General features: G+C 35.8%; 2 protein-coding genes and 1 pseudogene across 4 annotated transcripts in view; 1 reads left to right on the top strand and 2 right to left on the bottom strand.

Moving 5' to 3' along the window:
- The window catches only part of DBT (dihydrolipoamide branched chain transacylase E2), a 78,969-nt gene extending 78,242 nt beyond the window's left edge, over positions 1–727 (bottom strand). The window contains exon 1 of the mRNA XM_037826541.1: positions 327–727. The gene's annotated coding sequence lies outside the window, so the exon portion shown is untranslated. The remainder of the gene's footprint in view (positions 1–326) is intronic.
- On the top strand, positions 220–26,617 carry RTCA (RNA 3'-terminal phosphate cyclase). 3 transcript variants are annotated; one of them, XM_037826542.1, is made up of 11 exons: positions 225–495; positions 605–705; positions 2,384–2,527; positions 4,787–4,910; positions 6,606–6,664; positions 8,000–8,141; positions 8,401–8,525; positions 9,462–9,520; positions 14,275–14,369; positions 22,665–22,769; positions 26,243–26,617. In XM_037826542.1, exons 1-11 carry the CDS (start codon positions 451–453, stop codon positions 26,342–26,344), a joined length of 1,101 nt encoding a protein of 366 aa, XP_037682470.1. In that variant the 5' UTR covers positions 225–450; the 3' UTR covers positions 26,345–26,617. The 3 variants fall into 3 exon arrangements, with proteins under 3 accessions (XP_037682472.1, XP_037682470.1, XP_037682471.1); XM_037826544.1 differs by lacking the exon at positions 14,275–14,369 and having other exon boundaries at positions 220–495; XM_037826543.1 differs by lacking the exon at positions 225–495 and having other exon boundaries at positions 2,369–2,527.
- Positions 21,281–21,540, bottom strand: LOC119526966 (annotated as a pseudogene).
- Positions 26,618–26,708: the final 91 nt, after the last annotated feature.

Here is a 26,708-nt window from a genome sequence, read left to right as displayed (position 1 = left end):
TGCTCAAGTCTACGGGACAACTGGAGGATCCGGTTAGAGTGGAAAAGGATTTCTGCAATCTGCAGGTTTTACCGTGTTCACGGCACAAATCTAATGGTCACATTTGCTATATGCTACAGGGCATTTCCTCAGACGCCAACCCTCCCCCGGAGTACTTCCGAGTCCGGGACCTCAATTTTCCCGGCGCGGCCTCTTTAAGCGCCGGAATACCTCGAAGCGCGCAAGCGCACTGGCTGCTAAGCTGTAGGAACCCGAGTTCTGAAGACTGTCGGGGTTCATTTCTGCTGAATCGGATTCCTGGGGAACGGCTAATTTCATTTCCTTACCTCTAAGTCCCCGCAGCCCTAGGCGGGGTCCGAAGTTCAAGAGCTGCGGGGCGCGAGCCCGCGTCTCTTCCTCCCGTTACTGCGGGAGTTTTGTAGCTGCGGGTCGAGCCCCGGGACTCCGCCCATGGCGGGGCTGCGGGTAGAGGTCGACGGTGGGATTTTGGAAGGGGTGAGTGCGGGGTCCGCGACGAAGCGGGTTGCGGCTGTAGCCCAGGATGGGGAGGGGAGCGTTCACGTCTCACTTTCTTCTCTTTTCCCTGAACCCCCACATTTTACAGGGCGGCCAGATCTTGCGGGTGTCTACGGCCCTGAGCTGTCTTCTAGGCCTCCCCTTGCGCGTGCAGAAGATCCGAGCTGGCCGCAGCACGCCTGGCCTGAGGTAAGACTGGGCGGCTTGGGGGACAGGCCGCGGGACTGGAGGGTTGGGGGCCGGGCGGTCGGGTTGGGAAATAGGAGGAGGTGGGGTTCGTGTCGTGGGGCTGGGTTGAGCGAGGCTTCCGGCCTCTGTGATCCGGGCCGCGGAATCCCGGGGGACGGAGTCCGGGCCTCCTTTACTAGCTCCCGGACGCACTCCCTGGATAGTTAGCAGTGGCCTGGGTTGTGCATTCTTGAAAGCATCAGAAGGCCAGTTTAGGAATAGGCTTGAGCATTCTCTACGGAGTTTAAGTCTCCTAAAGAATTATGCTTTAAAATGTTTCATCACCTTATCGGACATTCCACAAACCGGGAGAGCACGTATCAGCGAGGAAGACAGATTAGAACTGTCTGTATAGCTAGAGGAAAGCCCATTTTATAACCACTTCATCCTCTGCTGCCGCATATTTTCGCATCATAGAACAGGAAAGGACCTTAGATGTTATCCTGCCTTTCATTCAGATCTCTAGATAGCTGTGAATAAGACCAGAAGTACTTGTGGAGAGGGAAGCACCTTGACCTTCTGGTTACTTCTGTCTGGGAAGCCGGGCATACACTAGATAAGTTTCAAGTATATGCACATGTTAGAAGGGGAGCTGGGTTGAGACCAAACTGATTGCTTCTAGTGTGTTCTGTCTATAAAATCTCTTTTACTTTGTTTTTGGTTTTGTTTTTATTGTGGAATATAGCATATATACATAGAAGTGATAACTTTCCAAGTGTAATTTAACTAGTAGTTAGCACTGTTATGGGTTACAGTTCCACAGTTTCAGTTTTTTCCTTATTGTGAAATATAACATACATGCAAAAAGGTAATAACTTTCAAAGTACAATTTAACAAGTAGTTATAAAGGAAATTTCCAAAAATGTTATGAGTTACAGTACCATAGTTTCAGTTACTTCCTTATTGTGAGATATAACATATATACAAAAAAGTGATGACTTTCAAATTACAATTTAACAAGTAGCTATAGATCAAATTTCAAAGAATGCAATGGGTTACAGTTCCACCATTTCAGTTCTTTCCTTCTAGCTATTCCAATACCCCAGCAACTAAGAAAAAGAAAATTATATGGAGATTCAGTATTCATAATCCTTTATTAAATTCTGTCTGGCTGTTGCAACCCTATAAAATCCCTTTTAATAGATCATCTGTCTCTTAGTCTTTTATTCACAAACCATTTTGAATTTATTAAAAGGTTACTTACTGATATATGTGAATATTAATTCCCTTTGTCACAGCAGTTGTTTGCAGCAATCCATTTCACCAGTAGGGGAATCCAATTCATTAAACCTGTGCTAAGGTACCGTAGATTATACAGTGAAATGCAAGTGCGACTGGTGGCTCTTAGGTGGTTTTACTAGTTTTCCTCTTTTGTCTACTTCTATTTTGCAACAATGCATCAGTGTATGTGTTTATAGTCCAAATAAATAGTCTTGAAGGAAACCTTAAGATGATCAGCCTGCTGGTAGGTGGTATAGATGCCAAAAAACAGAACCCAAAATGAAGCTTTGAAACTGAAGATGTGGCACTTTGGTAGTTTAGATATTACTGTTTTCTTTCCATTGCTTTTCTTGTCATAAAATGTGGGGAGATAGGCAGTCTGAATGCACACGTTTTGATGCAGTATTATGACCTGAAGGCCTCAACATTTATCTGGACTGGAAATGATTCGGGATTTGTGTGATGGACAGCTGGAGGGGGCAGAAATTGGCTCAACAGAAATCACCTTTAAACCAGAGAAGATCAGAGGTGGAACCCACACAGCTGATACCAAAACAGCAGGGTATGTGTCAAGTACATTCCATTTACGTATGGGCTTTGGAGTGAGAACTGGGCTCAAATCCATGTTCTATCCGTTACTGAGACTTACTTTATAATAGATAAAACATTTACCTTTCAGAGTTGGAGATAATATATGTTAAGGTTTTGGGGATGTAAGTGCCCAATAATTGTAGCTATAACTATATCTGGAATTTCTCACATGAGGAATACAGTGTAGCATATTTGTTTCATTACTTTTTAATATTTAAAAATCAAATACCTGAAAGTATATTTTTATCCACTGTACTTACAGTCTTTGCATTTTAGCAAATTTAGTATTTGCCTTACAGCTAGTTATGAATCATAGTCTAGTTTTAGTCTAGTTATTTTTATCTTAACATGTCCTTATGTAATCCTGTTTACAAATTTTTAGATACGATCCTGATTTTTTTCCATTGGGGAATAGATATTTAACCATTAAATTGGATTTTTTTTAGTTTAAGAAAATATTTAGTGATAAATGAGATCTAAATTATTATGTTAATAGACTTTAGGACCTCATGCTAGGCCTAAGGTGAAGTTTGCCAAGTGCTTTTTTAAGGGAATTAAGGAATTTTGAATTTCTTTGAATTCTTTATAGTCAGAACATTATTTAGAGCATTCTGTACAAGAAGGGGGGCAGGATCATAGTTAACCAACTGCCTAGAAATTAACTAAAACAGAATCATAGGATTTTGGAGCTGCAAAAGGGAAAATAGAAACCATGTATTCCAATTCTGCCTCCATTTTGTGATTGAGGAAATCAAGGCCTGTGATGTTGATTTATCCAAGATGGTAGAGTCAGGTTCAGAATTAGAATTATAATCCAAGCCTCCTGACTTCTAAACCTCTAGAATGTATGGAAAATGAATTTAAAGCTGACAGTCCTACTCCATTTAGGAGATTAAAACAAGCAGAATCTTAGCCATAAAGCATTTTGTTTATTCATATTCTAATATTTTTATCCCTAAGTGTGCCTATGGTACCATGGGTTTCCTTAAAGGGTCTATCTTTGTTTTTGTAATTCCCTACTGTCCTAAATTTAAGGTTTTCTCTATTATTTCTAGATTCTAGCTTTATCGGGGAGAACATCCTTTAAAGGAATCTTTTACAGTCCTTTCAAGGAATCCTTTAAATGTTGGATTCCTAGGAGGGACTAAACAATGAAAAGTACAATAGTTGGAAAACTGTAATTTATAGTAAACTGAACATTTCCAAATCCCTTTCATTTTCTCCTACACTGAATTTCTTGAGAACAGAGATTATATCTCATACATTTTTCTCTTATGATACCCAACACATCACTCAGTCAATAAATATTTATTGAGTTAATGAAATTCGTTATCAGAGATAGAGACTTTCCAGTTAAGACTATATGTGCCTCATTGTCACAGGAAAACTTAAGCAAAGATCCATCTTTTTGTATATAGAGACTTAGGTCAAATTCTATTTCAAACTACACTCTACTTATGAATGTGATTGCTTTTCCTTGATTTTGAAAGAAGGGGAGATAACGTATTTAGAAAATCTGACTAAATCTCATTTTATAAAATACTTTGCAGTTTATATAGTTTTCTCACATTATTTGATTACAAGGCCCAAGCAAGCTAATAACGCAAGCCTTTTTTAATGCAAAATATTCAACTTTAAGTTTTTGAAAAATCTAATTTAAGATGTTGTCTCCTATTTTATTTTGAATTCCAGAATGATAGAAAGTATATCTTACTAACTTGAAATGTGGAACTATGCCTTAGCCATGATAGAGACACAGATAGAATCAGTTGAATATTTCTAGACTTAATTACTGTTTTGATTGCTTTTTCACAAACTGCTACCTTCAAGAATCCTTTTTAAAAAATCATGAAGAAGACTTGATTTTTATATTTTAATTCATTTTATTTTATTTTATTTTATTTTTTATTCTTTGTGATGTGAAGAAACACAACAGAACTCGTCCAGGGTCAGACAGCTAAGAAGTGTTATAGACTGGGATTCAAACCCAGGTTTGCCTATTATATAAACCCATTTCTTTCTACTTTGTAATATTGTGTTTCTTTAGGATTTAGTGTTTTCTCATTCAGATACTTAAGTATTTTTAAACTTCAAAGCTAAGGGCATGTACCTGCCTTCTCAGTTGTGTATACTTTAGCTGATGATGTGTAGAAATACAGCTTTCTTTATTGATACCTGAGACCAGGTATAAAAAGAAAACACAGCTAAGCCTGTTCTGCCTTCTCCTTAGGAGTGTGTGCCTCTTGATGCAGGTCTCAATGCCCTGTGTTCTCTTTGCTGCTTCTCCATCAGAACTTCGTTTGAAAGGTGGAACGAATGCTGAAATGGCACCACAGATTGATTATACGGTGATGGTGAGGAATTTTTGTTGTCGTTGACAAACTAAGATTATCTCATGTTCTTCTGAATCTTCATTCTCTACGTAAATCTATTCCTAGTGTTCTTGTGTACATTCCTGTTTATTTCTTTTTGGTGTCTAGTTCTGTTGCTGGAGAGGGTGGGGGATTGTGTTTAGGTTTTATATCTCAGAACAGTATTCATAGTGAATTCTCTGAAAATCTCAATTGCAGTTATCCTAATTATATATCAGTTATATAAATACAGGAATTATGATTTGGGAAAAACTCAAAACAATAATTAGATATCAGGTTTTGCTTATAAATTTTAAAAATGATAAATTTAAAAAATGTTACTGATGTTCATATACAACTAATGGGGGAGGAAAGTGGTATTATCATTTTCCTCAGGTTAATTGAGGTATAAATATTTACAGTAAAATTTACCCTTTTTAATCCTACAGTTCTGAGTTTTGATAAACACATAGAGTCATGTAAACACCACTACAAATGATAGAGAACAATTCATTACTCCAAAAAAAGTCCTTTGTAGTCAGTTCGGCTCCTAGCCCCACTCAACCATTGATCTATTTTCTTTCCTAGTTTTGCCTTCTTCATTCAGGATATCATGTGAATGGGATAATATAGTATGTAGCCTTTTGAGTCTGGCTTCTTTCACTTATCATCATGCATTTGGTATTCATCTATATTGTGTAAAATCAGAAGTTCATTCCTTTTTATTGTTAGGTAATGTTCTGTTGCATGGATGTACTAGAATCTGTTCATTTGTTGAAGGACATTTAGGTTCTTTACAGTTTTTGGCAATTGCAACTGAAGTCACTATAAACATTTATAGATTTTCGTGTGAACATAGTTTTCGTTTCTCTTGGGTAAAGACTTATGAGTGGGGTTGCTGGATTGAGTGGTAACTGTATGTTTAACTTTATGAGAGACTGCCAAACTTTTCCAAAGTACTGTACCATTTTTAATTTCGTCAGCAATATATGAGGCCTCCAGCTGTTCTGCATCCTCTCTAGCACGCTATTCTCATGTATTAATCAGTTAATTAATTGCCACTCTAAAAGTTTGGGTAATCTTTTTAAAGTCAGTTGTAGAATGTTTAATGAGACTAAAGTTTTTAGTTTCTCACCTGGTAATTCCACTTCAAGGAAACTACCCTACAAAATATATATAGATAGATTATTGTAAAAGATAAATATGAAAGGTATTTGGACAGAGTGTTATATAACAATGAAAACTTGGGGAATGGTTATATAAAGTATGATAAAATGCCATGCAGTCATTAAAGTATTGTTTAGGAAGAACTTCATGATATCAGGAAAACACTTATGTTTATAATGTTAAGTGAAAAAAAAATAAGGTTAAAACAGTTAAGAATTTAACTGTTTAAAAAAATTGAGATGACAGGATGAAATGCTTTTCATCAACACCTAATTTCTTATAATGTACTTTATTGGCAGGGAAAATATTTGCCTTGATTTTTTTTTTTTCCTTAGATGGACTTGTACAGCCTTATTAAGTGTTAAACTTTTCATAATTTTATTTGAAACAATGGAACTAGCTTACATATTTTTTATTTCACTGTTGTCTAGTTCAGTTCAGAACACTTTATTTAATAAATAAATATACTTGTTATATTCATACTTGTCAAACTAGTGAACACTGTTGATTAACAGTAAACTGATGTTTCAGGTTTTCAAGCCAATTGTTGAAAAATTTGGTTTCAAATTTAATTGTGACGTTAAAATGAGGTAAGTTGCTTGTTTGTTAGCCCTTTTTGATTCTGCTAAAAATAGTAGAAAAGCTAGGCCTTAGAGAACTGTCTTTCTGGAACCCACTCCATACATTTTGTTTGTTGTCGGAAATACTTGTACTTTGTGGTTTAAAAATAATAAGCAGCAGGGGCATTGGGACTTAAACGCAGCTATGCATGTTATTCATTTGTTTCTTGTGAAAAATATATTTTGGGGGTAATTTCTACATTGAGATAACCTTCATATCTAGTGGAATCTGTGTCCCAGCACAGATTGAATACTTATTTTGTGCAGATAGCTGAACTATTTTGTGTACTGTGGAGTCATGAAAAGGAAGAAGTTTGTCTCTCTTCTAGTTTTCTGCAATGGTATCAAAATTATTTTCCTAAGAAGCACATTGCACGTTCAGGTTATTTCTCTTTAAGGCCTCCCTCTGCCACCTAACGCCAAAGCCAGATTTCTTGGTATAGTATTTAACTGCTTTGCATTCTGGTCCCAGTTTACCATTCTAGCTTCATTCTCCCTCTCTTCCTTTCAACATACCATATATTCTAACCACAGGATTTCTTGCTATTCCTTAAACATATTCTTTGCCTTCAGACTTGCATGTCTTTGTTCATGTTATTACTCCTCTGCTCCTGTAAAAATTGGAAATCCTATTATATTTTTTCAAATGAAACTTGTACTTTCCTGGGTGAGCCTTCCATTAGCGTGCTTCAGTCAGAATTCATATTTATGCCTCTATTTTAGTCCTCCTTACAGCCTGACTTGTGTTCTAATAGTTTGTGTGTGGAGCTATCTCCCTACCGGATGGGGAGCTCCTTGAAGATACAAGCACTGTCATTCTCATCTGTGTGTTCTCAGCATTTTCTGTTGAATAAATAACTCTAAATATTGGAATTAAAATTTTATTTGTGCATAAATATTTATTATGCCCTGAGAATGTAGCAGGGGGCAAGATAGACACATTTCCTTCCTTCATGGAGCTTATATTCTAAAGCAATATAGTCAAGTGGAATATTCTGTGATGAAGAAAATATTCTCTATCTTTGCTGTTTAGTATGGTAGTCATTAGCCACATGGTGCTGTCAAGCACTTGAAATGTGGCTTATGTAACTGAGGAAGTGAATTTTAAATTCTATTTAATTAATTTTAACTTAATCTTATGTAACTTGAAGTTACCATATTGGATGACACAGTTTTAAAATATTATTTAGAACTTCCTGTGAATTGTATATTTGCTTATCATTCATATGTTATTTAATTGTAAATATTGATCTTTCTCTTTGTTGTGCCATCAGTTCATGTAAGTATTTGCCATACTTTTCATAGGGGCTATTACCCCAAAGGGGGTGGTGAAGTGATTGTCCGAATGTCACCGATTAAACAGTTGAGCCCGATAAATTTAACTGACCGTGGTTCTGTGACTAAGATATATGGAAGAGCTTTTGTTGCTGGTGTTTTACCATTTAAAGTAAGTTGTCTAGATGTATGTATGTCTTGATCAGCATTATGTCTTCTAAATTTTGAAGTTGTTGAAAGGATTTATCTTTTAATCTTTTCACAGAATTTTTCTTGAAAATCAGTATTCTCTCTACTCTTGAAAATAAAAATTTAAATAATGTATATAAAAGTTATTAATTATTTTGTGTGTCTTTGGAGACTTGTAAATTATTGTCAAAAATAGTCTTTCATTAATTTATTTTACTCTGTTTTCCATCTTACCAAAATAGGTAGCAAAAGATATGGCAGCAGCAGCAGTAAGATGTATAAGAAAAGAGATCAGGGATCTGTATGTTAATATCCAACCTGTTCAGGAACCTAAAGACCAAGCCTTTGGCAATGGAAATGGAATAATGTGAGTCAGTATATTAACTTTTTCCTAGACATTGCTTGAGAGCCCTGAAAGAATTGTCTTATTTAAATGAAAAGATTCATAGTTTTCAGAAGACATATTTTAAGGACATTCCTCTCTAAAACAACATGATGAATTAAGATGATTTTTCTGAGGATGAGCCCCTTTGTAAGAGCCCCTTCATTTGTATACTGAACTTAAATGTTTATGCTCATATTGGAAGTTAGGCATTGAAGCTGATCCTATGGGAAATATCTCCATTTGCTTTTATGTACCTTAAATATGAAATTAATTCACAAATAAATATTAAATACGATAAGGATCTATTTAGAAAAGAGAATATAACTGTCATAGTCATCCAATTAGGAGGTATTGATCTAAGTTTTTACAAAATTCTTAAATTGATGCTTTTGAAGTATAAAAGTATCCTTTCTGGGTATTTAAATTTTAAAGGTTTATATTGAGCATCTCTATTAAAGAATTTAACATAAATGCTTACTCTACATATGTTACTATTTAAAACTATAGGACAAAACCAAAAAATACTTTTTCATTTAAAGTCTTACTATACTTTTGTCTGTGAAATGATGCTGCTTAGTGCTGATGACATGATAATTCCTGGGAGCTATTCCTTACCTGTGAGTGGACTGTGAGAAGTCCACTGTGAGAAGACTGGTGTGACATCTCTGTGTCAGAAGTACTGAAGGCTACTACTGACCTGCTTAAGTCTGATGGTGAATGTTAATCATGCCACTCAGTATGAAGAATTTTACTTTTGCTATACACATGCCGATCTAATTCTGCCTGTTTAACAATCACTGTTTTTCTATGTCATATTTGCATATTTTTTAGAATATATTTTATTTATAGCATAATTTTCATGCATAATTTTTAGAATATATTTATTTATAACATAGTAATACTTTTTTTTTTGTATAGCATTATTGCTGAAACATCAACTGGCTGTTTGTTTGCTGGATCATCACTGGGTAAACGAGGTATAGATAAATGAAGGGTGTCTGCAGCTTCAAATGTCACTGTACAATTTTTAAAGTATTTGTCATTTTATACTTTCATGGCAAGTTTAAAAAGTACAGTTAATGATTCTGTTAGAGTCAATTATACTTTCAGTCCTTCCCCCAAATTTATACTTTGAAAATTTCAAACCTATAGAAAAGTTGAAAGAATAGTAAAGTGAACATCCATATACCCTTCTCTTAGATTCACCAGTAGTGAGCGTTTAGCTACATGGTGTGTGTTTGTATGTTTTTGAACCATTTCAATATAAGTTGCAGGTATCATGCCTCACCCCTTAGTACTTCAGAATGTATCTCCAAAGAACAATGCCTGCATAATCACAATACCATTATTATACCCAAAGAATCTGTTTTATTATATTCAGGCATACCAGCAGACATATTCAGACATACATGTTTGCCTCCAAAATATTCTTTAGAGTACTCTAATGGGCATTTAAAATAATGTTTTTTTCAATCTAGGATCTACTTGAGGATCACACGGTGTGTTTTGTTGTCACATCTGTTTAGTCTCCCTTAATATAGAATAGTCCTTTCACCGTTTTTTCCCTTTCATGACACTGATCTTTTGAAGACTCCAAGCTAGTTTTCTCATAGAATTTTTTACAGTTTGGGTTTGTCTGTCTTATGATTAGATACATATTCAGTTTAAACATTTTTAGTAAGAATACTGTATAGGTGATTTTGTGTGCATTCTGCTGCATCACATCGGGGGCACATAATGTCAGTTTGTCTTAGCTGGTGATGCTTAGTGTGATCACTTGGTTAATATGGTATCCTCCAGATCTTTTTGCTATAAAGGTACCTTTTCCTTTTGTAATTAATAAGTGAATACCACTTTGAGACCATGTGAGTATCCTGTTCCCATATAACATTCACCCAATGGTTTTAATGTCTATTAATTTTTCCCTGCTTGTTATTACAATGGTGATTTTTAAATATTGAATAGTTTATTTTTGTAAAAGGAAAATTAGTTTGTTTTGGTAATATTTCGCATGTTAGGGACAGGAGATATGTGTATGAATCTGTTTGTTAATATTTAAAATAACTTTTACCAGTCAGGGTTTTTTCCTTATCTTCTGAGTTTGTTTGACAATTGATTGCCTTATTTCTACTTTGTGGTGTCTTTAAAACATGCTTACTCTAGATACACTGTTTAACCACATTATTGCTACTGAACACAAAGTTTTCAGATAATCTTAGTCTACTCCTTTGGCAGATCTGGATACTACTAGTTGGACATAAGTAAAATCATTTCCTGTTGACCTGACATAGATGAATTCTGTCTAAACCTGTGCTGTTCAAAGTGTGGTGCAGACAGGTGGCATATGAGCATCATCTGAAAGTTTGTTAGAAATAACAAATCCTTGGGCCCTACCCCAGACCTAGGGAATTAGAATCTCTGGGAGTATGGCCCAGGAATCTGTGTTTTAATAAGCTCTCCGTGTCCTTCTTAGGCATGCTGAAGTTTGACAAGTAAGTGTTCTAAAAATGTATGTTTACTGTATAGTAATTGTTAGGTGCAGAGAGGAATCAGAAAAGATTGAGCCATTGCACACATCTTGAGAAGGCAAAGATAATGCAAAATAAAAAGCAAAGTATAGGAGCCAGATGTGTTACAAGTACTAAATGCTTGGGTGGGTATTCAGAGGAATATGAGTTCAACTTGTTTTGTATTATCATTGGGTACCACATTTGTGCCAGATACTGTGTACTAGGGATTCAGAAATGAGAGCCATCTTTCCTGACTATTGGCTTAGTCTTAACAAAGAAGACTGACCATTGCTGTGATAGAAATGCGGGATGAACAACTAATCCTCCTTTGGGGGCTAGTTGGCCTCTGCTGGTCAGTGATCCTTAAATGGGTTCTGTGGATAAGTAAAAGTTAGCCAATTAGAAAGTGGGAACTATAGAGGAAGGACAAAAGCAAGTATTGACGTAAAAAAGTTTTTGGTGTTTGGGTAACTACAAGTATAAATGGTAAGTACAGGGTCTGGATTGGGGAGTGTAGAGACATAAGGTTAAAGAGGTTGGCAGAAACATCTTTAATCCCTGTTTGGATGTGGGTGATCTGCTCCCTGCTTAGTTGACTGTTGAAAGCAAAGGCAAATCCTCTCTGAAGGAACATTATTTTATCCAGAGGCTCAAATTATTTCTATAATTTTTCATGTACAATATCTGGCACACACACCCACCCACACACAAAATTAGGTATAAAAAGGGAAGAACTGAATAAAAAGTGTAAGAAACAGACCTACAGGGGAGATATGTGTGTGCGTGCACACACACACACACAGGAATTATCTGACATGGACTTTAAAGTAACTATGATTACTGTGTACCAGAAAATAGGAAACAAGATGGAGAATTTCAGGAGAGAATTAGAATATAAAAGAATCAAATGGAAATTTGGGAACTGAAAAACAGAATAAATCATGGACTCAAGAGACAAATTTTAACAGCAGATTAGACACAGTTAAAGAGCATATTAGTAAACAGGATTACAGGTCAGTAGGAAATACCCAGAGTGAAGTACATGGGGGATGGTGGTGGAAAATATTGATTAGAGAGCAGGAGATATATGAAAAAAAAAAAAAAAAAAAAAAAAAAAAAAAAGAGGTTGGCAGAAGCCAGGATTTGAAGGGCTTTATAGGTCATTCAAAGGTGTTTGGGTTTTATCCTGAAAACACTGAGGATAGAGATTTTAAGGAGGAACTTGTTAGCAGATCTTTAGAAAGGTAATTCTGATCTTCATGTGGAGCATTAGAAGAAAGCAAATGCTGTAGGCAGAAAGGCAGGAGGCTATTACAGCAGTTCAGGTGAGAAAAGGTGAGGGTCTCCACTAAGGAATGCAGTGACAGGCAAGAGAAGGGTTCGTGATATGAGTATTTAGGAGAGTGAAGAGACAATTTGGTGGGCCAGCTGAATATTGGAGGTGAGAGAGGAAATGTCAAGAATGACTTAGATTTCTAGCTTGGGTATCTGGATAAATTTACAACTTGTAAATACAGAAGGTAGAGTTAGTTTGCCAGAGATGATGATAAGTTTGGATATAGTTGCCAGGTTAGATGATAATTTAGGATATATTTCATTGAGATGGTAAAGGAACCATTAGTCTTTTATTAACAGTACATGAAATTAACTGTTGACTAGTTCTGAAAATAACTTTTGTGATATTCTATCAATGTTTTTTTCTCACTTTGTCATTCACGTTAGACAACTTTTACTTTGAACACACATGTAGAATGCGCAGTATTTATTTTTAGACTTAAAGAGGTAGGAGAGAATAGAGAATAGAGCAACATAACTCAGATTGACTGACTCTTGTTGGTGTCTTTCCTTGTTTACTAAGTAAGTTGCATCAGTCAAAGGAAATGTCATTAACAGATGCAAAGGCAACTTGGGGTCTCCACTCTTTATCTAGGTAGTCTTATGTTAAAGACCTCAGAGAAAATTCATGGCCCCATTATACAGATCTACTTACGTTTCAGATTTAAACTAACTAGGAAATTACCATATCCTGAATCTTAATACCTAAGAGTTATTACCAGTAGCAAAATTGGTTGGTTGTCAACACTACCACATGTAGTCAAGGCAGTAAGTTGTAACTAGTTTTTGTCTTTGTCTCAGTTACTGAAACTATTTTGATCTTAGTTTCCTTATCCATTGAGTGAGAGGATTAGCCTGGAGAATTTCACCATAAGGTGAAATTATGTATGATCAAATTAATTTCCAACTATAAAATAGAAACAAAATTAACTGCACTCTCACTCGTTGAAAGACGTTTTTGTTTATAGCCAAGAGGTTTTTTAGTTTGAACAACTTAAAAGAATCATTTTGACATTCCACTAGTTCTGACAGACTTATTTTGTACTCAAATGGGACATGTTTGGAGAAACAGGGAGAGTAGTGGTGGAGATAAATGTTCTGACTTATATTCAAAATAAGATAATAACTGTTCAAATCTTAAAGGAGAAAAAAATTTAAAATATTTGATTTGATAATTTTCATCTGCTGTTCTTTAAACTGACTTTGCTGACTTTTTTTTTCCCATTTGAAACTTTTATTGAAAAATAAAGGTGACATTGTGACTTCTATCTATTTTACTTATCTCTTAATTTGTTCTTAAGTTGGGTGGGGAGTTGAGAAACTATTTTTTAAAACTGTATTTTCTTTAAAAATACAGTTTTATTGAGATATAGTCACGCACCCTACAGTCATCCACAGTGTACAATCAGCTATTCACAGCACCATCATACATTTGTGCATTCATCACCAGAATCAATTTTTGAACTTTTTCCTTACTCCAAAATAAAAATACAAGCAAAAAAGAACACCTAAGTCTTTCTATCCCCTCCATCCCACCCTATCCTTCTCATTTTTGTTTCCCCATTTTTCCACTCATCTGGCTGACTTTTTTTTTTTTTAATCATTTAATTCTGTTGGAATTGCCTGGAGAGTAACTGTAACTAGTGTGAATCGTAAGTTTTAAATTTTGAAATGTGACAACATTGTAGTTGTAAACTGGCTTTATAATTTTTACTTTTATAAGCAGGGCAAAGCAGCCTGCTTTTTCCTTCTCTAGTGCATTTAAAGATAAGGTGGATGGGGTGACCTAAAAAAAAGTTATACTGGTGCTAGCTGGGCTATAGTAATTAAATATTTTGCCTCTTAGTAATTAATTTAATTTTTAAAAAATTTTGTGTCTGTCCTAGGAGTAAATGCTGACAGAGTTGGAATTGAAGCTGCTGAAATGCTATTAGCTAATCTTAGACATGGTGGTGCTATGGATGAGTATCTGCAAGATCAGGTACTGATACTTCTAAGATAAAACCTTCCAGCCTATTAGGTTTCAGTATTTGGTAATTAGATTGAATGTAAATATTTTTATTGTGGTAGCAAATAAACAATATGAAATTTCCCATTTTAACATTGTGGAGTGTACCGTTCAGTGGCATTACTAGCATCCACAATGTTGTGTTACCATCACCAGTATCCATTGCTAAAACTTTCCATCACCACAAACAGAAATTCTGCACTATTTTGTTGTAACTCCTTATCCCCTGCCTTCAATCTCCCAATAACCTGTAAAATCTACTTTTTTTCTCTATGAATTTGCACATTTTAGTTTTTTCTTTTACTTGAAATCATCCAATATCTGTCTTTTTGTGTCTGGCTTATTTCACTTGACATAATGTCTTCGAGATCATTCATGTTGTAGCATGTATCAGAACTTCTTTTCTTTTTATGAGTAAATAATATTCCATTATGTAGATATACCTTGTTTTGTTTATCCATTCATCTGTTGAGGGACACTTGGGTTGCTTCCACCTTTTGGCTACTGTGAATAAGGCTGTGAACATTGGTGTACAAATATCTGTTCAAGGTTGGAAGTAAAGCAGTTATCTTAGGTCAGTTGTCTTTTCCTTACTCCCTTGTTATGGTCTCTTTGAAATGTTCTTTTATTGTATGTTTTTTTTTGAAAATTTTTTTATACAGTTTATTTAAAAGAGAAAAAAAGTTAAAAAAAACCAAGGAAAAAAATATGTAGTGCTCCCTTGAGGAGCCTGTGGAGAATGCAGAGGTATTGGCCTACTCCACCTCGATGGTTGCTAACATGACCACAGACATAGGGGACTGGTGGTTTGGTGGGTTGAGCCCTCTACCATAGGTTTTACCCTTGGGAAGACGGTTGCTGCAAAGGAGAGGCTAGGCCTCCCTATGGTTGTGCCTAAGAGCCTCCTCCCGAATGCCTCTTTGTTGCTCAGATGTGGCCCTCTCTCTCTGGTTAAGCCAACTTGAAAGGTGAAATCACTGCCCTCCCCCCTATGTGGGATCAGACACCCAGGGGAGTGAATCTCCCTGGCAATGTGAAATATGACTCCCGGGGAGGAATGTAGACCTGTCATCATGGGACGGAGAACATCTTCTTGACCAAAAGGGGGACGTGAAAGGAAATGAAATAAGCTTCAGTGGCAGAGAGATTCCAAAAGGAGCCGAGAGGTCACTCTGGTGGGCACTCTTACGCATACTTTAGACAACCCTTTTTAGGTTCTAAAGAATTGGGGTAGCTGGTGGTGGATACCTGAAACTATCAAACTACAACCCAGAACCCATGAATCTCGAAGACAGTTGTATAAAAATGTAGCTTATGAGAGGTGACAGTGGGATTGGGAAAGCCATAAGGACCACACTCCACTTTGTCTAGTTTATGGATGGATGAGTAGAAAAATAGGGGAAGGAAACAAACAGACAAAGGTACCCAGTGTTCTTTTTTACTTCAATTGCTCTTTTTCACTCTAATTATTATTCTTGTTATTTTTGTGTGTGTGCTAATGAAGGTGTCAGGGATTGATTTAGGTGATGAATGTACAACTATGTAATGGTACTGTGAACAATCGAAAGTATGATTTGTTTTGTATGACTGCGTGGTATGTGAATATATCTCAATAAAATGAAGATAAAAAAATAAAATAAACAATGTATTTTAATCAAAAAAAAAACAAAACAAAACAGAAAAAACAAATATCTGTTCAAGTTCCTGCTTTCAATACTTTTACATATATATATATATATATATATATATATATATATATATATATATATATATATATATATATTTAAAGATGGGATTGCTGGGTCATATGGTAATTCCATAAGTAACTTTCTGAGGAACTGTCAAAATGTTTTCCACAGAGGCTGCACCATTTTACATTCCCACCAACAGTGCCCAAGAGTTCCTATTTCTCTGCATCCTCACCAATACTTGTTATTTTCTGTTTTTAAACAGTTGCCATCCTAGTGGGTGTGGTTTGCATTTCTCTGATGGCTACCGATATTGAGCATCTTTTCATGTACTTATTGGCCCTTTGTAATACTTCTTTGGAGAAATAGCTGTTTAAGCCCTTTGCCAGTTTTTTTGTTGTTTTTGTTGTTAGAAAAGTTGTAGCTTTACAGAAAAATTATAAAGTACAGAGTTCCCATAGACCCCCTCACACACTTTTCACTATATTAATACTTTGTGTTAAAGTTACACTTACATGTTACAATTGATGAAACAGTAATATTCTAATTATACTATTAACTGTAGTCCATAATTTACATTAGGGTTCACTGTTTGAGTTCATAAGGGATTTCGGTTTGTAGTTTTCCTGTGGTAGTCGCATTTGGTTTTGGTCTTAGGGTGATGCTGCCCTCATAGAATGAGCTAGGAATATTCCTTTCTCTTGAATTTCTTAGCAGAATTTGAGCAGGATTGGTGTTAATTCTTCTTAGAATGTTTGTTAAAATTCACCTGTGAAGCCATCTGGTCCTGGACTTGACTTTGTTGGGAGGATTTTGATTTCCTGTTCAGTCGCTTGTTATTGGTCTGTTCAGATCTATTTCTTCTTGAGTCATTGTAAGTAGTTTGTGTGTTTCTAGGAATTTGTCCATTTACTCTAGGTCTTCTAATTTGTTGGCATACCATGTTCATAGTGTCCTCTTACAGTCCTTTTTATTTTAGCGGGGTGTAGTGATGTTCCCCTTTTCGTTTCTGATTTTTGTTATTTGTATGCTCTCTCTTTTTCCCTTCATCAGTCTAGCTAAAGGTTTCTCAATCTTATTGATCTTTTCAAACAACCAACTTTTGGGTTTGTTGATTCTCTGTATTGTTTTGTTGTTGTTGTTGTTCTCTATTTGATTTTTTGCTGCTCTAATCTTTCTTATTTCTTTCCTACAGCTTGCTTTGGATTTAGTTTGCTCTTCTTTTTCTAGATCTTCCAATTTTGAGGTCTCAGATTTTAGATCTTTCTTCTTTTTTTGATGTAAGCATTTAGAGGTCTAAATTTCCCTCTTAGCACTCATTGCCTTTGCTGCATCCTGTAAGTTTTGTGTTTTCATTTTCATTCTCCTCAGATATTTACTAATTTCCTTTGTGATTTCCTATTTAACCCATTGGTTGTTTAAGAATGTGTTGTTTACTTTCTACATATTTGTGAATTTTCCAGTTCTCCCTTTGTTATTGATTCATAGCTTCATTCCATTGTGATCAGACAGGATACATTGTATGATTTCAATGTCTTTGAATTTATTGAGCCTCATTTTGTGATCTAACATATAGTCTATACTGGGGAATGATTGATGTACAATAGAGAAGAATGTGTATCCTGCTATTGGGTAAAGTGTTCTATATATTTCTTTTATATCTAGTTGATTTAGAGTATCATTCAAGTCTTTATTTCCTTATTGATCTTCTGTCCTGAGAGTTTGTTCATCAATGAAAGTGGTATATTGAAACCTCTTACTGTTAATATATAATCATCTCCTTCTCCCTTCAAATCACTCAATAGTTGCTTCATGTATTTTGGGGTTCTGCCATGAGGTGCATTTATATTTATAATTGTTATCTCTTCTTATTGAATTGATCCTTTTATCAGTATAAGTGGCCTTCTTGTACTTCATAACAGTTCTTGACTTGAAGTCTGTTTTGTCTGTTATTAGTAAAGCTATCCCAGCTCTTTTTTGGTTATCATTTGCTTGATATATTTTTTTATCTTTTCACTTTCATTCTATTTGTGCCTTTGAATTTAAGGTGAGTCTCATAGACAGCAGATAGGTGGGTCATGCTTTTGTATCCGTTCTCCTGAGCTCCGCCTTTTGACTAGAGTTTAATCCAATTGCATTTTAAGTAACTACTGATAATGCAGGACTTTCTTTGCCATTTTGTTATTTGGTCTTCGTAAGTCTTATACCTTTTTTGTCCCTCAATTCTTCCATTAATGCCTACTTTCATATTTATTTGACTTTTATAGTGTACCATTTTGAGTCCCATCTCATATCTTTCTATATATATTTTTCATATATTTTCCTTTTGGAAATATATGAATATATATTTTTCATATATTTTCCTTTTCCATAGGGCTTAAATTTAACATCCTCATTCTTTAACAATCACATTTGGTTTGATACCAACTTAACCTCAGTAGTATACAAATACACTGTTCCTATACTTCTCTGTCCTCCCACCTTTTTTTGGTACTTGTTACAACTTATATCTTTGTACCTTGTATGTCCAAAACCATAGATTTATCATTACTTTTTATGCATTTGCATTTTAGAACCTGTAAGTAACTACTGGAGTTGGATACCAAAAAATACAATACTATAGTACTGGCATTTATGCCACCACCTAGTTAGACTGGAAATTCCCTTGCCTGGTTTTTTTTTTTTTTTCAATTCAGTCGGTGTTTTTGTTGTTGAGTTATTCAATGTAAATTTTAATCATTGACTTTCAGACACTAATTAGCAAGTTCTAGTTCAATCATTGTTTTAACAAGTATTCTTCTGGAATATGTCCTTAAATTTTAGTCCTCATCTTACTTGACATTTCTATAGCACTTGGCATAGTTGATCTCTTTTCTTCTTGAATTTCTGTTTTTGTTTTTGTTTGTTTGTTTGTTTTTGATACACTATTCTCTTCCTACCTCACTGCTTCATCGGCTATTCGTTCTTGGTCTCCTTGGTGGGTTTTTCCCCCCTCTTCTCAGCTTTCAAATTTTGGAGAGTCCACGGGTTCGGATTTGTACCTCCTTTCTTTACATTCACTCCCTTTGGTTATTTCATCCCATCTGTGATGGTTATGTTCATCTGTCAACTTGGCCAGTTGTTTGGTTAAGAAAGCACTGGCCTGATTGTTACTGTGAGGATAATTCATGGATTTAAATCATCAGTAAGTTGACTGCACCTATGGCTGATTACATCTACAATCACCTGAGGAGATTGCCTTCAACAATGAGAAAAGTCTCATCTGATCAGTTGAACCTTTAAAGAAGTGATGATTTCAGCAGTCAGAAGACAGAGTTTCCATCTTTACTTCAGCCAGCCAGCTTCTCCTGGGGAATACATTGAAAACCTTCATCAGAGTTGCAAGCTTGCAGCCTGCCCTATGGAATTTGGACTTGCTCATCCCCACAATCATGTGAGACAATTCTCATAAAAATCTCATAGTATTTACATTATATACATATATATATATATCCTGTTGGTTCTTTTCCCCAGAGAACCCTGGCTTATACAGCTTTGCTACCAAGAGTGGGGTGCTGCTGTTGCAAATACCAGAAATGTTGGAATGGCTTTGGAATTGGGTAATGGGTAGAAGATAGAAGAATTGTAAGATGCTTGATAGGAAAAGCCTAGATTGCTTTGAATAAACTGGGTAGAAATATGGATGCTAAGTGTACTTCTGATTAGGCCTTAGAAGAAAATGATGAATGTGTTATTGGAAACTGGAAAGTCAGTCCTTGTTTTAAAATGGCAGAGAACTTGGCAAAATTGAATTCTGATGTTGGGTGGAAGGCAGAACTTGAAAGGGATGAACTTGAGTATTTAGCTGAGGAAATTTCCAAGCTAAATATGGAAAGTGCAGCCTGATTACTCCTTGAAGCTTATAGTAAAATGTGAGAGGAAAGGGATAAGCTGAGACCAGAATGCTTAGGCACAAAGAAACCAGAAATTGATGGTTTGGAAAATGGTCTTTTTGAAAGTGAGTACCCAGAGAATAGTGCTCCACCTGAGGGTTTAACTGAGCATGGAACCAATCAGCCATTTCAGGGCAAGTCAGGATTGGAAATACAGTTTTCCAGGAAAGATTTGTGGAAAGTTGTTTTGTGTGATGGTTGTGATCCCTGTATATTACATGCAAGGTCAATAATTTTTTTATGTAATCTGTATGAATGTAACCACTGCCAGCCTGGACTAAAATGGACAGGGAAAGGACAAATTGAAGGACATCTTTTCGGGCCAGGACAGCAGGCTCACCCATGTATGTGGAAAGAGTGAATGCCCTGGTGCTTGGAGAGGGTGAACCTTCCACCCTGTTGTCCAGGAATACAGCATGCCATTGCTCAGAAAGGATAACGCCTGTGCCCCAGAGACTGCAGAGAGTCTGGCTACCACGCCAGCACTCTGAGAGGGTGGAGCCTGTGCACAAGCATTTGTGGAGAGCCAGACCACTATCCCAATACTCATAGGGGGTATAGCCTCCACCCCAGTTTTGGAGGAGAGCATGGCCTCTGGACAAGCACTTGGAAGGGGTAGGGTTGCTGCTTCATCAGGCCTGGAGGACAAAACATGGTTCCATAGGTGACTCTCGGAATTTGAAATCTAATGGAGTATACCCTGCAGGTTTTGGAATTGTTTGGAACCTGTGACCCCTGTTTTCCTTCTGGTTTTCCCTTCTGAAGTGGAAATGTTTATCCCATGCCTGTCCCTCCATTGTCTCTTGGAAGTGGATAACTTGATCTCTAGGTTTCAAAGGTCCCCAGAACAGACCACACCTATAACTGATTTTGGTGAGACTTTGTACTTAGCATTGTTTTCTATAAGGTCCTAAGGCTTTTGGGATAGTGTGATAGAATGAATATATTTTGAATGCAGAAAGAACATGTCTTTTTGGAGTCCAGAGGGTGGAATGTATGGTGATTTGAAGCTGTAGGTACCCCCAAAAAACATGTTCATAAGTTTAATCCATACCTGTGGTGTAAACAGGCTACTTCAGTTAAGGTGGAGTGGCTCACCTCAATCAGGATGGGCCTTTTTTTTTTTTTTTTTTTTTTTTAACATTTCCAATAAGTCTTTATTAGTTAAATCATGATTCCAGGGTGGGGGTCACCATGTAACCAGGTCCCCCTTCACCACCGTGGGAGAAGGATGAAGGACAGAGGAGAAGTGGGATAGGCCAGTTCAGATCTTCCCAGGAAATGTGCCTTCTCCCCTGTGATCGTCCTTGTCTGACACCCAGGATGTGGGGCAGAGGGACTTGACACACACTGGTAACATTCTTACATGGAAATATCACCCCCTTTAGCTGTTATGGCCTTCTCACAGGACTGGAAGTCCAGGTAGTTCTGCCAACATTTCCTAGTCTGGTTCTGGTTGGGAAAGTGGCTGTCAAAAGGGGCAGTTCAGTAGTTCTTGATTTTCGTCTTGATGTCTTCTGCCATGGTGCTGACTCCTGAAAGCACCCTTGAGGTCACTTGCAGCTCATTGTGACCCTAGGATGGGTCTTAATCCTATTACTGGAGTCCTCTATAACAGAATGAAATTAGGATAGAGAGAGAAAGCCACAGGAAACAAGAAGCTGAAATGGAACCCAGAAGATAAGGAAGAGACCAGGAGACACTGCTATATGCCTTGCCATGTGACGGAGGAACCAAGAATCATTGGCAGCCAGCGCCAAAAAGCCACAGTCTTTGGGGAGAAAGCATCTTCTTGATGCCTTGATCTGGACATTTTCTGGGCCTCAAAATCATAAGTGAATAAATTCCCACCATTTAACCCAACCCATTTCATATTATTTGCCTAAGCAGCCTAGGAAACTAAAACTGTATGGCTTAAGTATGTATTATATGGTAACATCTCCCAAACTTAAACCATTAGCCCAGACCTTCCCCTGAACCACATACTCAGGTATTCACATGTCTATTCATCATCTCCACTTGACTGTGTCATAGACATCTCAAACTTAACACATCCAGCCAGTCACATTGAGAAATGACATTGAGTATTTTCAAATAAGATCTTCCTTATTTATGGTCCACTGTCTTGATAGGTTTTCCTTTTTACCATTCTTCTCTTTCCTTAATCTCAGTTTATCAGAGTCTACATTTAGAAATGCATCCCTCAAGATTTCTTGACTAGACCTGGAAGTTTCACGTATTTCTAGTCTCTCTCTGCCCTGGTCTACTTCACCCTCCCAATTATTCTTTATTAGTATACTGATATCTCTTTAAATGCTGTGCTGTTAGAGAGTTGAAGAAGCATCACATCAGACCACCTTGCAGAGATAGTTGGTCCAATTAAATGTGTTAACTTTCAACTCCATATTATATTTTTAAAAATTTTTTTTAAATGTAGATTTAGAACTGCAACTGAGCATTTCTTTACCATACCAGAGACTTTGGGTTTTCTGACAATTCAGAGTTTCTAGAAATCTAAATGAATAGAAATTATTTTTTAGCTATTTTGCTTTCTAGTAGTATTTTCATTATGATCAGCAATTGACTTAAAAATTCTATTATTACTAAATGAATGAGGTTTTTTTCTTCTTTATTCTTTTTTTTTATAGTTGATCATTTTCATGGCATTAGCCAGTGGAGTTTCCAGGATAAAAACAGGACCAGTTACATTGCATACACAAACGGCTATACATTTTGCTGAACAATTAGCAAAGGTAAGTATTTCCATCATAAAGAATTGATTTTTATGTTAGCAAATTTCAGTCAAATTTTAATTATAAAAAACTTACTAGCAATCATAATTGCTATCAGTTCCTATGTGGCAGGCATTTCGGCTAACTCTGCAATGTACCTAAATTATCTTATTGTAAAACTCAGTGTAACCATGGTAAGTGGCTGTTGTTTACTGTTCCCATTTTGCATATGAGTACACAGAAGCAGACAAGGTTAAGTAAATTGTTCAAGGCTTCATAATTTCTCAGGAGCGCAGACCTGGGCTTTGAACAAAACTGGAGAAGGCATACTTCAAAGCCCATGCTCTAATCACTGTGTTACTGCCTTACAGAGTAAGTAGATGTTTTGATGGTAACTATGAAATCAAATCACAAAGGATTCATAGTTGGCTATAAACTTGAATACTTATATTAAGTTTTAAATGTTTTATTTTCTTCTGATTATCTTGGTAGAATACAAAGAATATTTGCTGAAATTCTAACATTCTCTAGTCCTCTTTTAAAAATAGATTTACAACTTTTATAATTTTGTAAAAATTTCAAAATTTTTACAGTTTAGAAGAGTAGATTTACAATTTTTAATGCAAAAGAATTGCACAATGTTTGGGCTCATATTGATACCTTTTTAAAAAATGGCTAGTGTGTAGATTTTCATCATGAAACTAATATAATTTCTTTTTTAAAAATTGGAAAAATTGAGGAAAAATGTCTGCCCATAAGTCTCCCTTGTCAGTAAAACCACTGTTAACATTTATGTATGTTCTTCTCTTGAAATTGTTTCTCTTTTCATTCCTTACAGTTAATGCATGCAGCATGATTTCTTGCCTTTTTCAGTAACACAAAGCATATTTTCATTTTGCTGTAGTCTTTATAATATAATTTTATAAAGTAATTTTACAATGTAATATAAAATTTATAATGTAACATTTTACTATGGAAAGTGCTTATACTTTAAGCATTTTTTAAATTACAAAAATAATGGGTGCTAGTAAAAAAAAATTAAACATTCAGAATGTGCCAAGAAAAAGCAACTGTTACCTTACTCCTAACAGTTTGTATAATTCTAAATAATATATGCCATCTTATTTTTGCTATTAGAAAGCAAGGATAGGTTTTGTTTAAATTGTAGGAAAAGGCTAATTGAGGCAAATTATATTTGATATCAAAAGATAATTAACTCCACTCCCCATTTTATTATTCTACTTATCATGCTGTATTTGTAACTATTACTTCTCTCTCTCTCTTATAGACTGCAATACCCTTAATAGCAAGGACAAGTTTTATTCATAGTCTTTATGTTATACTGTACTTTGTGAATGATAGACATTCATGTTATTTGAAGTGAAGATAGTGGAAAGCACTGTGAGTTAGAAATTAGGAGTTCTGCTTTCTTGTTCATATTTGTTGTGTATTAACTGGGTGATCTGGGATAAGGTGCTTCATCTTTCTGTGCCTCAGTGCAGATAAAGCATGTGGAAAATCTAGAGATCTGAGCTAGATAGTCCCTTAAGGCTCCTTTCATTTCTAAATTTTTGTTGTTTTAGGTAAGTTTATATATAGCCTAGAGATGAAATCCATACTGTAACTTGTGTTCGTATTTGCATAATTCTTGTAATTTGAAAAAAGTAGATATATAACTGTATAAATAATTTGGCTGTCTAGCTCAAGATTCATTGTTTATTCACTCAACAAGAATTTCAAATGTCCACTGTGTGTCAGTACACCGCCACATAATACTGAAACTGAAGACATGAACTCTCTTTGCCATAACCTCAGTTGCCTACTCAAGTTGTTTTGATTTTAATTCAGTCTTGTTAAAATGAATACATTTGTATGACTGCATGGTATGTGAATATATCTCAGTAAAATTGAATAAAAAAAATAAAATGATTACATTTGCTTTTAAAAAAATCATGTTTCCAAAATATAATTTATAGACATAAAATATTTCAAAGCCAAACTTTTTTTTATCTTTATTTTATTGAGATATATTCACATACCACACAGTCATACAAAACAAATCGTACATTCGATTGTTCACAGTACCATTACATAGTTGTACATTCATCACCTAAATCAATCCCGGACACCTTCATTAGCACACACACAAAAATAACAATAATAATTAAAGTGAAAAAGAGCAACTGAAGTAAAAAAGAACACTGGGTACCTTTGTCTGTTTGTTTGTTTGTTTCCTTCCCCTATTTTTCTACTCATCCATCCATAAACTAGACAAAGGGGACTGTGGTCCTTATGGCTTTCCCAATCCCATTGTCACCCCTCATAAGCTACATTTTTATACAATTGTCTTCGAGATTCATGGGTTCTGGGTTGTAGTTTGATAGTTTCAGGTATCCACCACCAGCTACCCCAATTCTTTAGAACCTAAAAAGGGTTGTCTATATTGTGCGTAAGAGTGCCCACCAGAGTGACCTCTCGGCTCCTTTTGGAATCTCTCTGCCACTGAAGCTTATTTCATTTCCTTTCACATCCCCCTTTTGGTCAAGAAGATGTTCTCTGTCCCACAATGCCAGGTCTACATTCCTCCCCGGGAGTCATATTCCACGTTGCCAGGGAGATTCACTCCCCTGGGTGTCTGATCCCACGTAGCGGGGAGGGCAGTGATTTCACCTTTCAAGTTGGCTTAGCTAGAGAGAGAGGGCCACATCTGAGCAACAAACAGGCATTCGGGAGGAGGCTCTTAGGCACAATTATAGGGAGGCCTAGCCTCTCCTTTGCAGCAACCATCTTCCCAAGAGTAAAACCTATGGTAGAGGGCTCAACCCACCAGTCCCCTATGTCTGTGGTCATGTTAGCAACCATCGAGGTGGGGTAGGCTAATACCCCTGCATTCTCCACAGGTCAAAGCCAAACTTTAAAGAATTAACAAATGAAAAAATACAATTTTAAGCCCAGTAAAGATGAAGGAAGATGTTAATCAATGCCCCCTCACTTTTCCTTCTTGGAACAAGATTTTTTTGAATAGCTTATTTGGGAATTAAGTTGACAAGAAAATTTTGAGGGCAATTAAAAGATTATTTGTACTTGATAAGATAAAGGAAGTATAAATGCTTCAATTCCATTTTTAAGAAAAGTTTTAGTGGGTAGATAGTGGAGGTACATTATAATCAACACTTGAGCTTTTAAAATTAGTATTGCCCAGGCCATACTTCTGGAGGTTCTGATTCATTGGGCATGTGTAGGGTCCAGATATTTATATTCTGAAATAATTCCACAGGTATGCGCACCTCTGAAAAAGAGCCATGGTTCTACAATAAAATATTTTATCTGTACATGATTGAATTTCTCTGAATCATTTGCTCTTTGTGTATATGTAACTTCTTTAATAAAATGGGTTTGATGTTAACTACCATCTTGCTTAAGCAGGAATTATGGCCTCTTTTCTCTAGCTCTCTTCGTATCACTTATATACTTAAATACTCTTCTGGTTGCAGGCTAAATTTACCGTGAAGAAATCAGAAGACGAAGAAGATGCCTCTAAAGATGCATATATTATAGAATGCCAAGGAATTGGGATGACAAATCCAAATGTGTAGGATATTTGCCTTTTAAATAATACCTCAGTGATGTATTGCACTAATTCATTTCATAAACACTAAACCACAATGAAGAAGAAATAACTCATTAAAGGACCGGACTTAAATTTCAAGATGAAGTACAGTGTTCTAGGTTTGCTGAGAATGCTTCATCAAATTAATCTCTTTGAATATCTTCCAAGATAGGAACAATGCAATCTGAGAGTTGGTAGATATGTATGATAGCTGATTTCAATATTAAAGTATTAAAATAAAATATTCTTTTCATCGGAAGTAAGCGTACTTTCCTTTTTTATGTCATAAAAGACAAAGTTATAGCTTTGATCTGTAATTTGTGTATAGTGCAAACCACTTTGCTGAAATC

The sequence above is a fragment of the Choloepus didactylus genome, chromosome 2, assembly GCF_015220235.1.
Source record: "Choloepus didactylus isolate mChoDid1 chromosome 2, mChoDid1.pri, whole genome shotgun sequence".
Lineage (NCBI taxonomy): Eukaryota > Metazoa > Chordata > Mammalia > Pilosa > Megalonychidae > Choloepus > Choloepus didactylus.
The sequence above is the reverse complement of the archived record's forward strand: the minus strand, read 5'-3'. Positions and strand labels throughout refer to the sequence as shown.